Source organism: Aythya fuligula, chromosome 1 (genome assembly GCF_009819795.1).
Source record: "Aythya fuligula isolate bAytFul2 chromosome 1, bAytFul2.pri, whole genome shotgun sequence".
Classification (NCBI taxonomy): Eukaryota; Metazoa; Chordata; class Aves; order Anseriformes; family Anatidae; genus Aythya; species Aythya fuligula.
Window position 1 is genome coordinate 178,614,771 of NC_045559.1, and position 14,078 is coordinate 178,628,848.

Here is a 14,078-nt window from a genome sequence, read left to right on the forward strand (position 1 = left end):
TCAGGTTGCCTCTCTCCATCTGAGGATACGCTCACGTGAATAAAGCAGCGTGCTTCGAGAAGTCATCATCCTGAAGTCGGACCCGACTCTGGGAGTGCTCTGACACCTCTGCAACAGGATGTGAAGCCTGAACCTCCTTCAGTAAATGTAGACCTGGAGCCCAGGATAAGTCTGAGAAAAGCTCTCAACTCTTCTCTTTTCTTTGGTGTTTCACCCTCAGAGACAAGTGCAATCAGACAAGTCTTTGGTAGCATGGTTTTGGAAAAGCTTTACTGATGGAGAAGCCAAACCTGAGGAAAAGGAGAAAAAACAACAACAACAACAACACACAACTGCTACTTTTAGCTCCTGCTACTTTTATCCATCAGTTTTGTGATAGATACCTTCTCCAGCACGGCACAGAGGGTGGCTGGGGCCTGCAATAAGCAGCTGGTGTGGCCAAAGGGCAAGACTCTGTTACTTTTGGCAGCGGTGCCAGCAAGAGCTGGCTGGAAGCATTTGGGAAATTATGGCCGGGGGGGAGGCACTTCTGTTTTATGTTGACACGTGTGCAGGCTGCCACTGGAACAGGCCCTGTTGCTAGATCCCTTATGCTGGCATTAATGCCTGTTTGGCTGTGGGATCAGCTGGGTGAAGAGATTGATCCTGCTGAAAACCTTTTTTTTTTTTTAAACTGGATTAGCTTTCGGCTCCATTGGCAAGTGAGTCTAACCTGACATGTGGCCACATGGATGTCAGAGCCAGCAGAGAGAAGGCATCAGGAAAGCAAAACTAAGGGAAAGGAAAAGGATAGAGCTCTCTTTTGTCAGCAGCACAGTTGGCTTAACTCTGTCAATCCACCTCTCAGGGCGAAAGTACCTGTTACAGCTTGAGTCAGTTTAATGGCTCGCATCCACAGAGAGGAAAAATCCTTATTCCTGTTTTCCTCCCTCCTCTTCTGTTAGGCCTGGTGATTGCCTAACTGTGTACTGAGCTGGTTCAGCTCATTGCATCAGCAGGAAACGAACCCAGGCACAGAAGGGAATAGCGTGCTGCTGGCATAGCGGGCTGGATCACCTCGGGAGAGTGTCTGTGAAGCGTGGTGGAGCTGGTACGAGCAAGGCGAATAGCAGCAGGGTGCTGTCAGGCTGCAGGCTGAAGCCCACCACACAGCTTCAGTCTCAGAAATCTCCCCTCGCAATGCTTAATGCAAGAACCGTGGTCTAGGTCCTCTCTGGAGCTGGAAGATGCCAGTAGGTGCTGCTGCCCTTTGCCTTCCCACAGATAGATAATACCGCTGCAGATCTATCAATGCTCTTTTCCACCAGCCAGGATTTTCCTCTGAAACTTCAGCAAATGGCCCCTGCTGCTGCTTCAGGAAAACACTCCGTGCTCTCAGCTGTGAGAATGCAAGCTCATAAGCAACCTGCCTTTGAAAAACCTGCGTTAACAATCAAGGGATTACAGAGTAGAGGAAGATGGACTACATTTGTGCAAAACGACTGGTTGTGTGCAGTTTCCTAAGCTGTATTACATATTTTGCATGTGTAATAGAAATAATCACTCGGATTACTCAGTAGAAAAGTACCCCGAGTATGTTTGATCATGTTGAGGACAGCCGTGGTACACTTGAACACAGAAATCCCGTGACTGCTTAGGAAATGATATGGTGGCTGCTGTGTTTGTCCTGGGGTTTAACCTTTCAGCTCTGACAGAAGCCCAGGAAAGGAAAGAAAATAAAATTTTTGGATGGTCCAGATGAAGAAGAGATACTCTAGGCAAGCCAGTCTGCGCTTTTATGTCCATACAACTCCCTCTTTGTTTATAAGGAGACAGAGAAGGACAGGAAAATGAGGAAAAAGAATGAACAGAGAATAAAACATACTCTGAAAATACATGAGGAAAAAAAGTTGTACAATGAGTTTGTAATGAGTAGGGAATCTAAATGCCAAGAATGACATCTTGTTAATATCTTTAATCAAAATATTCTAGAGAAGATGAGTAGGAATTTTTTAGTATGAGGATGGCAGTTGGGAAAGCACAGACACGGGGAAGTTAGAAATGTAAATGCACAAGCATTGGATATCACTTGAAAGCAATTTGGGGATGGCCTTTATTACCAGTTTTCAGAAACTACCTGGAAATGCTTGCTTTCAAAAATCACAAAGAACTGGGCACCAAAGATGTGAGCTCTGGAGCGCATCCAGCGCGGCTCAGCAGCCGCTTCAGCAGCACCCCCTCAGGCAGCACCCCCGGCCACGCACCCCCTTCACCCCCCCCGACCACCCCTCACATCGGGGCGGCCTCTCCCGCACCCCCCGACCCCTTTTTTCTCCCCATAACCCAGCCTCGCCGAGCACACCCCGCTCCCTGCCCGCCCCTCGGCGCTGCGGGGCGAGAGGAGGGGCGTGCGGCGGCGGGGCCGGGGCATGGCGGCCGGGGGGCCGCTGAGGTGAGGTGAGCTGAGGCGGGAGCGGGAGCGGGAGCGGGGCTGGGCGCCGCGGTGCCCGCCCGTGAGGCGATGGCGGCCGCCCGCTGCCCGCCTTTTCCTTCCCTCCACCCCCGGGGCCGGCGGCTGGGAGAGGCGGCCCCGCGACCATTTTCTGTGGCGCCGCTGCCATTTCGGGAGGGCCCCGAGGGTGAGGAGAGGCTGGGGGGTGTGTGTGTGTGTGGAGGGGACGTGGGGGACGGCCATTTGTGCCGCCCTGTCTGTGGGGCTGCGGGGTGCCTCGGCTCTCCTCACACGGCTTGGGGACGGGAGCCTCCTGAGGAAACAGCGCTCACCCTGACTAAAATTACCTATTATTTATTTATTTATCAATCTATCTATTTATCTATTTATTTTTACAGGCCTTTCCGAGAGCTGAACGGCTTTGGATCTGCCTGGCGCTCCTACGAGGAAGAAGAAGGAAAAAGAAACGCTTTGGCTGTGAAATAATCAATATTGGAAGTGTGGCCGCTCGCTTCGGCTCCTTCTTGCTCGCCTGGATGCTAGGGGAGATCCGGAGGTCGGCTGCTTTAGCCCTAGGTGCGTGGTCAGGCTGTGGTTTCCCTCTGTGGGGTGAGTGGGATTGAGGTTGGTGCTGCCCCAAAGAGGAGCGCCCACCTCCCTTCCTCACATCCTTGTCTCGTGGGAGCCTTGTTTGGGGTTGTTGAACGCGCTGACCTGACAGAAAGCTGGTGAAGTAGCTCAAAGGAGGTCCTGACGAGGTCTGGTGGGGTCCTTGTGAAGGAAAGGGGGCAGGATCCATCCTCACTGCTTCAAATGCTTGTGGAAATACAGCCCAACTTGGTAACGTTTTATTTAGACTACTTACATGTCATTGAAGGAAACGTGTAACTGAGGGAAGCTCGCTTTCTGTTTCTGTTTTCTGTAAAGTTTGGAGAAATTTCGGTTTTGCTTTCTGCCTGCTAGCTCATAAACCCAACTGTGCCGAGACACGTGCTAGATGAATTTGCGTTTGGAGTGCAGTAACGAGCTACGCTGCTTATTTTCATATTTACGGTTAGATTTGTTTTACCATTCATTCTTCTGAACGGTAGGGCCGTGCCAGTCGCTCTTTCTTTCAGGTGGGTGACATCTGCTGGGTTTGTACCCAGAGAGCTTCCAGAGCTCAGGTGAAGGGAGAAACCATTGTGCCTGTTGGTGTGTGCGCTACAGGTGGCGGGCTCCAGTTCCTTGTGCACCTGTGTCAGAAGTTACACGGAGCTTCCCCACAGAGAAGTGGTGGTGTTGCTGCGTTTTAAGCTGTAGTTAACTCGTGCAAATACCAGGTTGCTGGTACAAAGGGATGCGTGGGTACAAAGGTGTGCTTCAGTCCGCAGGCAGCTTATTCTCTGCAATTGGCCTCCTAGAGCAGAAGGAAGTTGGGCTCTCCAAACCAGTCCTTCAGGTTTTCAGTATTTTCAGTTTGCTCTCCTTACTGTTGCTATAAGAGATTTTTTTTAAAGTAAGCTCATAGCCTTGCCAATTTCTTTTTAAAATTTAAATCCTAAGCTTTTAATGCTATCGTACGATGATTTTGCAGTTCACTTGCATTTATGAAGTGTAATTATTTAATTGGATAAGCAGGCCTGGAATGCACCAAGACAGTTTTATTTGGATCGTGAAACCCTTTTGTATACGCTTTTGTATTTTTAGGAGCTTGCAAGTCTTCAATGTTTGTCCTGCATTTTTGATGGGACACGTTGTAGTAAGTGTGTTCTGCAGTGGTTTTCAGTGCTTGCTGTCAGGCATACCAAGCTTCGCTTCCAGTTCCTAACTAAGAAGCAAAATCCTCCCTGGTAAAGGAGATGGACCGGGGCAAATGTTTTCTGCGCTGTGGATTTCCAGTTACTAAAAGACGGAGAACTGGCATTTCCATTTGGCAGTTATTGTCCTTTGAATGCGTGGGCAAAACTGATCTTTGTGCTGCTACCATGGCTAAAAGCTACGAGTCCAAGCTGGAAAACAGAATTGTTCATACAGAGGGACTCAGGAGTTTAGGGGCAAAATCACCCTCTTCCCTTCATCCCATTGTTTTTACCATTAGGAAGAGGAGGCAAGAGAGAAACCTTGTGTGTGCCAGCATTAAGAGGTGCTTCAAAATTACTTTCTTTTTACAGAAAATGAAGTTTCTGCGCGGGATCTGTGGCCTTAAAGGAAACCCTTGGTGGCACATGGAGTGATTCGACCTTTTTTCTCCAGGGCTTTTTCCCTGGCTTTAACGGGTGCCTTCTCCTGCCCGATGACCTTAGTGCTCAGGGTGAGTAGAAAACCTGGCAACCTTTTCAAACTTTGCTTACCAAACGCAGGGAATCCCTCTCCTCCTCGGTGCTGGAGGAGCACGGAAGGTTTGCTTACACCTCTCGGGAATGTGAGTTCTCACCGTGGCTGTATCTGTCCTCTCGTGGAGGAGACTCAGCGTTGACCTTGCCTTTCTTCCCTGTAGCTATCAGTGCTTTTTTGGGATCGGTGCTGCGCTATTGCTCTTCTTGTCCCGTGCAGCATGGATATTTCTTCGCAGCTCTTCTCTTGGCTCTCTTTCTCTGCTGCTTTATATTTCCTAGAGGGGACAGAAACCTTCGTAATAACACCAAAACTACTTAAAACAGCTCATTTGTATGCTTTGCTTGTTACGGGACTACTTGGATGCTCTTTTTATAAATTAAAAGATTTATCGCAAAAAAAGAATTTTATCATATATTTTAAAACACAGTATGGGATGACTACACAAGGGAAGCATCTTTTTAATTACAGCTCCAAACTAAGCATTTGAGAGTTTTGGCAAATACAAGCTGTCACCCTGTTTGGTCTTTTATTACTTGTGTGTTTTCTAGAGCACGCTGTAATTACAAGGTGCCTGCACCTGAGAGCTTGGCTTTGGTTAGAGGCATGGGGAGAGCAGTGGGATGTGTCCTTTCATTGAGACTTCCCATTGCGAAGGAATGTGTGGTAAATCCTTTTCCAGCAGGTCCTGCCCACGAAAAGGAGTTGCTGAGGCATTAATGCTGTGAGAATGGAACTGGAAATAGAGATCGGGGATGAATAAAATAGTTCAGAGCTCTGTTTCGCTATGAGTTATCAAGGATCATGGGCAGTTGTTCTTTGAAATATGCCAAGTTTGTGCTGAATAGCTCAATGATAACGTTCACTTGGCTACTTATAAATTATTGTGGGAGAAAATGGAAGTTTTTACGTGATTAGAGACTCACCTTTGTCTTTGCATGTAGAATAAAAAAGCTCTGTAGTTGAAGAACTTCGGAAATGCGTTCCCTAAGTTGTTACCGTCTTTATTTTCTTTCCTAGGATACGATGGAGCTCCTGGAGGAAGACCTCACCTGTCCCATTTGCTGCAGCCTGTTTGATGACCCTCGCGTCCTGCCCTGCTCGCACAACTTCTGCAGGAAGTGTCTGGAAGGCATCCTGGAGGGCAACGTGCGGAACGTGCTGTGGAGGCCGGCCCCTTTCAAGTGCCCCACGTGCCGGAAGGAAACACCCGTGACGGGAGTCACCAGCTTACAGGTCAACTATTCCCTGAAAGGCATCGTGGAGAAGTACAACAAAATCAAGGTGGCTCCCAAAATGCCCGTCTGCAAAGTGCACAGCGGGCAGCCCCTCAACATCTTCTGCCGGACGGACATGCAGCTGATCTGCGGGGTCTGCGCCACCCGCGGCGACCACACGAAGCACGTCTTCTGCTCCATCGAGGAGGCCTACTCCCAGGAGAAGCGGGCTTTCGAAACCCTCTTCCAGGGCTTCGAGACGTGGCGCTGCGGGGACGCGCTCTCCCGCCTGGATACGTTGGAAACCAGTAAGCGCAAAGCCCTGCAGATGCTGACCAAGGATTCCGACAAGGTGAAGGAGTTCTTCGAGAAGCTGCAGCACACGCTGGAGCAGAAGCGCAACGAGATCCTCTCCGACTTCGAGACCATGAAGCTCGCCGTGATGCAGGCCTACGACCCGGAGATCAACAAGCTGAACGCCATCCTGCAGGAGCAGCGGATGGCTTTCAACATCGCCGAGGCCTTCAAGGACGTGTCCGAGCCCATCATTTTCCTGCAGCAGATGCAGGAGTTCAGGGAAAAAATCAAGGTGCTCAAAGAAACCCCGCTACCTTGTTCCAACGTGGACGTCAGCCCTACGATGAAAAGCTTCGACACCAGCCAGTGGAACGGGATCAAACTGATTGACGTGGACAAACTGGCCTTGCCTCAGGAAAACAGCACCCTGAAACTGAAGATCCCCTCGGTCTTCTCGCGCCGGTTGATAGTAACCACTCTTATTTGCTTGCTGCTTCTTGCTGTCACCCGAATGTCCTTCGTGGAGTCTGTCGTTGACAATCTCCAGGGCTGGAAGTCTCAGCTCTTTACAATTAGCTTATCTTATTTGGCAGATACGGTGGAGATAGCAGATCACGCCGTCTTTTACTGGGAGCAGATGACAGATGGAGCTTCGCTTCTGAGGGAAAAGTGTAAAAACTACACGTTGGTCGTACTGGATAACGTGGCGCAGTTCGTCTGCAAATATAAACTGTTGTGAAGCCCCTACCGAAATGTAGGAAGTAAAAGAGATCGGGTGAAGGAAACGTAAAGCTTTGTAAAACGAATTGTGCTTTTTTAAAAGGCTTCCAGTGAAAACACTCAAAATGTTCTGATTCAAAATGTTGAGGGATGGGTCAAAATGTTTCCGCGATGGTCGTGTAGTTTGAGCGCTGCTGACCTGGAAGGTGAAGGGGAGCTTTGGAAAAAAAAAATCAGGATTCTTGTTGTAGTGGTGATGAGGGGAATGTTCCTCATTTTAAATCATTTTCCTTACAGAAACATAGGGCTGAACTTAGGGGGATGGTAATGTATTTGTAGAATTACCATTAGGTAATGGCTGTCGTTTACATGTTCTGTCCAAAAACCTATCTCCAGGGCAAGCAGCTTGAATAAATCCTAGGGGTACAGAGAATCCAGCTGAGGCTGCTGAGAGGAGAGCAAGCTGCGTGCTCGCAGTTTGCTTTTCCAGCGTGAAATTGTCGGGGGGGGCGAGCTGTCTTGGTAGAGCCACCTTGCTTTGAAGCCACAACTCCTTAAAAAGCATCTTTCAAGCAAACAGCTCGGTGTGGGGAGAGGCAGGCCTGTGGTGTAGCCCCGCAAAAGTGGCAGCGGATTTCTCCTCTCTGTCGATCCAGCTTGGTATTCCAAGAGCCAGGAAAGTGTGTGTAACGCCCCGGGGGTGTGGGAGTCGTGCTTGGAAGGGCTTCAGCCCTGGAAGGGGTGTAGGCTTTGCTGCTGGTACCGGGTTTTCGTGCACCTTGTTTCAGGAATTAATTGAACTGAAATAACTTTCCGAGTGCGTCGGCTTGGCCGTGGGGTAACGCTGATTTCAAGTGAGCTGGAAGCTTGAGTTCCCCGAAGTGCCCTTCGTTGAGAGCACACGATCCGGAAATACATTGCCTGAAGTCCATCCAGTCTGTTGTAGTCCTTCCAGTAGTCCTTGCAGGCGGCTCGTTTCAAAAATAAAATGCAAAATTCCAAGAATTGGAGTCTCCAAGCAACCGAGCCCTGCAAACAAACCGCTGGTACGCCGTATTTACAGCGTTGTTGCCCGGGGAGCCCGTGGCTGCTCCACACCTCGCTCCAAACACTCGCAGCAAGCGGCGAATGCTTCGTGCAGCTGTGGATGGCTCGTGCTTTAGGAAAGATCCAGCCGCAGGCGCGGAGAGCAGAGCGTCCTCATAATCCCTGAGGGGCTGAGGCGGCAATGAGCAGTCGGGAGGTGGTCGCCCTGAGCGTGGGAGGTGTGAGGTTTGTAACCCGGGCGTCCACCTTGCGGCAGTTCCCTGAGTCCAGGCTGGCGCGGATGTTGAGCGAAGACGACGAGGAATTTCAGCTGGTGGACGGGGAGTTTTTCGTGGACAGGGACGGAGCGTTGTTCGCTTACATCCTGGACTTCCTGAGGACCCTGCAGGTCTCTCTGCCCGCTGATTTTTCCGACTTGGAGAGGCTGCGCAGAGAAGCGGAGTTCTATCAGCTCCAGCCGCTGGCTGAGCTCCTGGGCCAGGAGCAGCTGCTGAAGCCACGGCCGGAGATGCTGGAGGTGCGTTTCTTCCTCCGGGAAAACCAGGCTTTTTTCCGCATCTTCGGTTCCTGCAGCAGCACCGTGGAGAGGCTCGCCGAGCAGATCACCGTGTTCACGGCGCAGAGGTGGAGCAGCCCTTTTCCTTCTCAGCAGCCGCTCGTTCCCCTTCCCTCGGAAAGACCTTCTCATCACGACCTGGTTTTTCAGTGTGGAACTGAATATGTCGCCGGCGACCAGCTTGTGGCCAGGTACTCTCCGTAGTGGGACTTCTCCGTGGGGAAAGGCCTTCAGGACTTCTAGTCCACAGAGTACGCGCTTGTTTTAAAGACACTATGGGACAACTGTCTGAGAGAAATGAACAAAAATCCTTCTTTCTGTACTTTTAATTTGATATTTCTCCAGTTCTGAAGTGCCCAGTTGAATTTCTGTTAGGCTGATTTGCCTGTTCTTAAAAATAATCGCTACTTTTAAAAATCCTGTTCTCAGTGTTTGTCCCTCTGTTTTGTTGGGTCTTTCTCTCTCCTTCCCTCCGTGCTCTCTCTGCCAGGCTTTAGGATTTCGTGGCATCGGTGACCTCCTAGGAAACATGAAAAACACAGAGTGAAATGAAGGGAAGGAAACAAAATAAGGAGTGAGGTGCAGGAGAAAGCTGAAATCCACTGCCTTGTGGTCCTGTAGCCTTCAATATCAAAAAAAAGAATGGCTGAACAGGGTTGAAAACACTGACAGAACCGAGGTTCAGGGGCTGGAAAGCTTTTGTAGAGCCTTTTAACAGTGGGGAGGGAGAAGGGGGAGATCATTAGCTGCGTGCTGCGCAGTGGGTTTTCATTGAAATCAGAGCCAGGTTCGGTTTTTATTAAGACTCCTCCAAATCAGGGAGTTTTGGGATAGCCGCAGCGTATTCTGCTGAAAACGTAGAGTTTTTAAACAAGCTCTTGCTGGATGTCTCCATCGTATGGAGCCGCGTTCTTACTGGCTAAGAAAACGTAACCTCATTTGTCCTCTGCGACTGTTAGAACATCTGGAACTTTATGGAAATTTCACTGAAACCGTGCCAAGAGGGTTATTCTCTCGGAATATCTGAATTAACACTGCACTCCTTTGATTACCGAGTTTATCTTCCTTCCTTTCAGCTCTCTGTAGCCGAGCGAGGGGAGGGAAGAGGGAGAACTACTTTGCATTTGTGCAGCAAGGCGTCTTCACGTGCCAGCCCTTAATTTTGTAATTTTGGAAACGGTTTTACAGGACTAGCAGTTGGCCGGGTAGGTTCCGACAGCTTGAGTAGTGGGAAAAATATCCCCAATTCCTTCCTTTATTCCTTCAGACTCGGTGAAACTCTTCCTGTGGACGAGCCTACCTTGATCAGTGGAACGAGAACACTTTGATTGCGCAGCCTGCTGAGTTTCTGTTGACTTAAGTCTGTGGTGAAACGGATTCTTTTGCCTTTTTTTTGTGCTTTCCATGCCTGTTCGGTGTAATTCCCTGTGGAACAGTTTCACCCCGTCAGCGTACGTGTTTTGTAATAGTATTTTTACATGACTGCTGTTCCTTGAAGTGTCTGGGTAGGTTCTTAAGCTGTACTTTATATCAATTAAAGCTCTCTGAGGCGACGTGGGTATGATTTTCTTACTTGTCGCCACACGGCCTGCTGTACGAGGTACCTTTGCAATAAATGTCACTGTTTGTAAGAGAGATCCTGTGTGCTTTTGGGATGATTGTGGCTTCCTTCTCCTTCCCATCACCTACTCCTACCTGAAAACCGCTGCGGCTTCAGGGCACGGCTCTCTCCTTTTTAAGGCTGTAAGTTTTGTTGAGGGGGTGAGAGAGCAGTGCTTGTGATGAAGGAAGAGTGAAATTGTCTTCAAAGGAGAGAAAAGAGACCCAGAACCTGGCTGCTGGAGGCCTGTGCGACTGTGCTGAGCTGCACCACCTGAGGACCCGGTTTGTTCTTTTAAAAAAAAATTGATTAAATCCTTCCAGAAGTATCTAAAGTGTTCTGCGACTGCTTTTTATAACTTATTTTTTCTCATTTTAGGTACGTTTCCATACAGCCTGACACCAGGAAGCTGATTAACGGCGTTAACGTGCTGGGCCTGCTGGTTGACACCTTCCTCAAAGACGGCTTTCGCCTCGTAAGCACCAGGACGGTTTCCAGCGAGGAGAAAGTGGAATGCTACAGCTTCGAAAGGCTGCAGAGGCCAGCAGGCCTCGCCGTTGCGGTGAGCCAAAGCCCGGGGAGCTCTGGGGCAGCACAGGGAAAAAGAAGCCACACGCAGAAGGGGAAATAAAGCCTTTTCCTGTAATCTTTTGAAGGTGGAAGAGGGCTGTGTCGGCACCACTGGCCCTTTTTGTTTGCTTGTTTGAAACTGCAGCTATTGAGGGAAGTAACAAACAAACAACATTTTATTTTTGTAAAGTACTTGGAAAAAAAAAATTGCCTTCCTGCCTTTGAGTGCTCCACCCTCTTCAGTTCTAAATAAACGAGCCGCAGATTCAATACTGTGTTTGGGGACCAGATTCCAGCATTTTCCAGGGCTGGTTTTGTTTTTTCCCTGTGGCTAACGTTTATGTCGGGACTCGCGGAAAACTCAGCCCCTCCTTCTAGAGACTCGTTTTTGTTCTGCGCGTCAATGTAAGCAGGCTTCAGATGTGATAGCACACGAAGGAATAAACAAGGTGACCCCATTCTCCTCCGAGCAGTTTGGAGAAGTGGCCGGAGGAGCGGTGCGAAGCGGAACGATGGGATGCTGCTTCTGCTTTCGGGAGGGGACCTGCACGGCTTCTCCTGCGCGTAGCTGAAAGCTGCAGCATCGCCCGTTGTGTTGCTGTGTGACTCAAGACGTGAGACCGTGGCTTTGTGAAGCCACCGCTGGTGGTGGTGTGTTGATAATGTGGTACTGTCTCTTGCAAAATGCTCCTCTGTCCTCTGCCCCCGTCTGAAGACACTGAGCTGCTCTTTGGTGCTGGGAATTAAGAGAGAAAGGTCTGCAGAGAACACTGGGGAAGCGAACAGAGGGTCAGTTCTCAGAGCTTTCACTGTAAGAAGAAGAAAAATACAATAATCAGTCCTTCAGATGGAAGAGATGGCTAACTTTTTAACAAAATTGAGGCATTTTTTAATGCTTGCTAAATACAAAATGTATTTAGGAGGAAGGCTCAGCAGAAGTTGCTTTTAAAGCCCTGGGGATGTTAACCCTGTACGATGCTTTGTAAAGATGCCCAAATTATCTCAGGTTCCAGGCAAGTTAAGGAAGCTTTTAGAAATTAAGAACCTTTCATCCTGCATCGTAAGCCTCAGACCTGGCTTACAATGAGCTTTAAAATGTGAATTTATTTGCAGCACTTAAGTCTGGGGGTGGTGGGGATCACCCTCCTGTGCCTTGCCTGTAGGATTTTCAACGAAATGGATCATTCCAGGCTGCTGATGCCACTACTGGGCGTTGGTTTTATTTTGTTGCCACAATAAAGCATTTCAGTTCGACACAAATTCGAAAGTCCACTGGCAATGACGAGGTTCTCTTTGCTTCTTTTAGAGCTTCCTAGCGGGGAAATAACGTGATTATGGGACTACACCTCCCAGGCAGCTCACAGGTTAAATAATGTAGAACATCATGACGTATTGAGTGTGGAATAACAGCCTGGATGCCTTCAGTTCAAACTGGATTGTATTTTTTGGTCAATGCGTTGAAGTGTTGAGCACGGCCCTTTTGTTAGGCCTCTGTTTATTTTATTTACTTCCTCCTCACTATGGTTGCGCCGGGGGAACAAGGAACCAGCCCCTTCCATATTTGCAGGGCTGCTGCCGCGTGATTTGGGCTTGCCCTGAGGCCCCAGCTGGGTTTGCAGCCTCTGGATGGTTCTGCCCTGCTGTGAAGGTCTGCGGCAGGAGCCACGCAAGGGTGGGCTTTGTGGTCGGCCTATTGAAGGCAGATTTAGGGTGGCACAGCAGGGTGCCGTACAAAAACAGTCCTTGTTTTCGAAGCAGTGGGTTCATTTTGAGGTACACGGACTGGCTTTCCAGAAAAGTTCCCGTTCCCCAAATCGAAATAGAACCAAAACCAATACTTATGAGTAGTGAATGAGTCTAACTGTGAGTATTAGTGAGGAGACTCACTAATAATAGCAAGAAGAAGACAAAAGTGACAACTTTTTATGGCAAAGAGGAAAATAACGGACTTGAAACTGTCAGCATCCTGATACAAATGATGGCTGACAGCAACAGTGTAATCCATATGAGAACTGTTTCAGAACCCTTTGTAGTAACAAAGTTAGGCTGTTGCACCTACTGTAGAAGCAGAGAGTTTATTTTCACTGCTGTAGCAGCCATTTTGCAAACTGGGTTTGGACTCCTTTAAAATGAAGTGAAACAAAATTGGAAATATTCACATTCAGATTAATAAAAAACTTTAACCTATCCCATTACTCATGCTCCACGGTTCTGCCTAAATGAATACTTAATACAAGCATTTTACAGCACCACAGCAGGGCTGAGGCTGTCAGGGAGCTCTGGAGGCCCCGTCCTCAAGCCCCACTCCAGCAGGGCCCCCAGCGCAGGGTGCCCAGGGCCCCGTGCAGGCGCCTTGTGCCGCTCTGCCAGGAGGAGCCCCCACAGCCTCTCTGGGCAGCCTGGGCCAGTGCTCAGCCGCCCGCCCAGCACAGAAGTGCTGCCTGGTGCTCAGAGGGAGCCTCCTGCCTGCCCCTTGGTGCCCACTGCCCCTGGCCTGGCGCTGGGCACCCCTGAACAGAGCCTGGCTGCGGCCTCTTTGCCCCCTCCCTGCGGGGATTCCCAGCCCTGGGGGAGATCCCCCTGAGCCTCCTCTTCCCCAGGCTGAGCAGTCTCAGCTCTCCCGGCCTCTGCTCACAGGACAGGTGCTCCAGGCCCTTCCTCCCCTGGGTGGCCCTACATGGACTCTCCCCAACACTGAGCAGCGGGGAAGCATCACCTCTCTCGACCTCCTGGTGATGCGTTGCCAAACGCAGCCCAGGACACCATCAGCCTCCTTAGCAGCAAGGGCTCATTAGTGCAGGGCTCGGCACTTCTCTGTGTTGGCCTTCAGCAGGTTCCTGTCAGCCCATTGCTCCAGCCTGTCGATGTCCCTCGGGATGGCAGCACAGCCCTCTGGTGAATCTGCCATTGCCCCATTTTGTGTCACATGCACACACAGTGAGGGCACACTTGGCCCCACCATCACCATCAGGTTGGTAACGAAGCATTTAAACAGGGCTGGACCCAGTACTGACCCAATGAGACCCATCACCACCCTCTGGGCTCGGTCATTTTGGTGACACAGCTTACAATGGGTTAATATTTATTCAGCACAAGCACCATTCTTTCACCCTAATATTCTGGCAGTGGAAAAACACACCAGTGAAAGTTCCCGTCCCGTAAGGAACCGTGCATATGTTACCTTGACCTGGTGTGAGCATGTAGGGTGGGACTGGGCGCATCTTTGATGTAAAGCTCGTGGCAGCCAGTAAGTTTGGATTCCCACATTGTTCTATCATTGATGCTTAGAAATGAGCTGAGAAGTCTCACCTCTGTCACTCGTGC

The 14,078-nt window shown here is 49.7% G+C and overlaps 2 protein-coding genes across 5 annotated transcripts; both read left to right on the top strand.

Moving 5' to 3' along the window:
* Window positions 1-2,399: 2,399 nt before the first annotated feature.
* Window positions 2,400-7,017, top strand: TRIM13 (tripartite motif containing 13). 4 transcript variants are annotated; one of them, XM_032195952.1, is made up of 4 exons: window positions 2,400-2,431; window positions 2,830-3,007; window positions 4,585-4,724; window positions 5,768-7,017. In XM_032195952.1, exons 3-4 carry the CDS (start codon window positions 4,707-4,709, stop codon window positions 6,998-7,000), a joined length of 1,251 nt encoding a protein of 416 aa, XP_032051843.1. In that variant the 5' UTR covers window positions 2,400-2,431; window positions 2,830-3,007; window positions 4,585-4,706; the 3' UTR covers window positions 7,001-7,017. The 4 variants fall into 4 exon arrangements, with proteins under 4 accessions (XP_032051843.1, XP_032051816.1, XP_032051826.1 ...); XM_032195925.1 differs by having other exon boundaries at window positions 2,406-2,436; XM_032195935.1 differs by lacking the exon at window positions 2,400-2,431 and adding an exon at window positions 2,566-2,618.
* A 1,167-nt stretch (window positions 7,018-8,184) lies between these two features.
* On the top strand, window positions 8,185-12,932 carry KCNRG (potassium channel regulator). The gene is made up of 2 exons (XM_032195965.1): window positions 8,185-8,775; window positions 10,563-12,932. The coding sequence occupies exons 1-2, from the start codon at window positions 8,210-8,212 to the stop codon at window positions 10,813-10,815; spliced, it is 819 nt and encodes a 272-aa protein (XP_032051856.1). The 5' UTR covers window positions 8,185-8,209; the 3' UTR covers window positions 10,816-12,932.
* The last annotated feature ends 1,146 nt before the right edge of the window (window positions 12,933-14,078 follow it).

What these genes read in the sequence shown, in the direction of transcription:
- KCNRG (XM_032195965.1), top strand. Translation starts at nt 8,210, where the DNA reads ATGAGCAGTCGGGAGGTGGTCGCCCTGAGCGTGGGAGGTGTGAGGTTT. An exon ending in GGCGACCAGCTTGTGGCCAG is followed by an intron (nt 8,776 to 10,562) that starts GTACTCTCCGTA and finishes TTCTCATTTTAG; the next exon opens with GTACGTTTCCATACAGCCTG.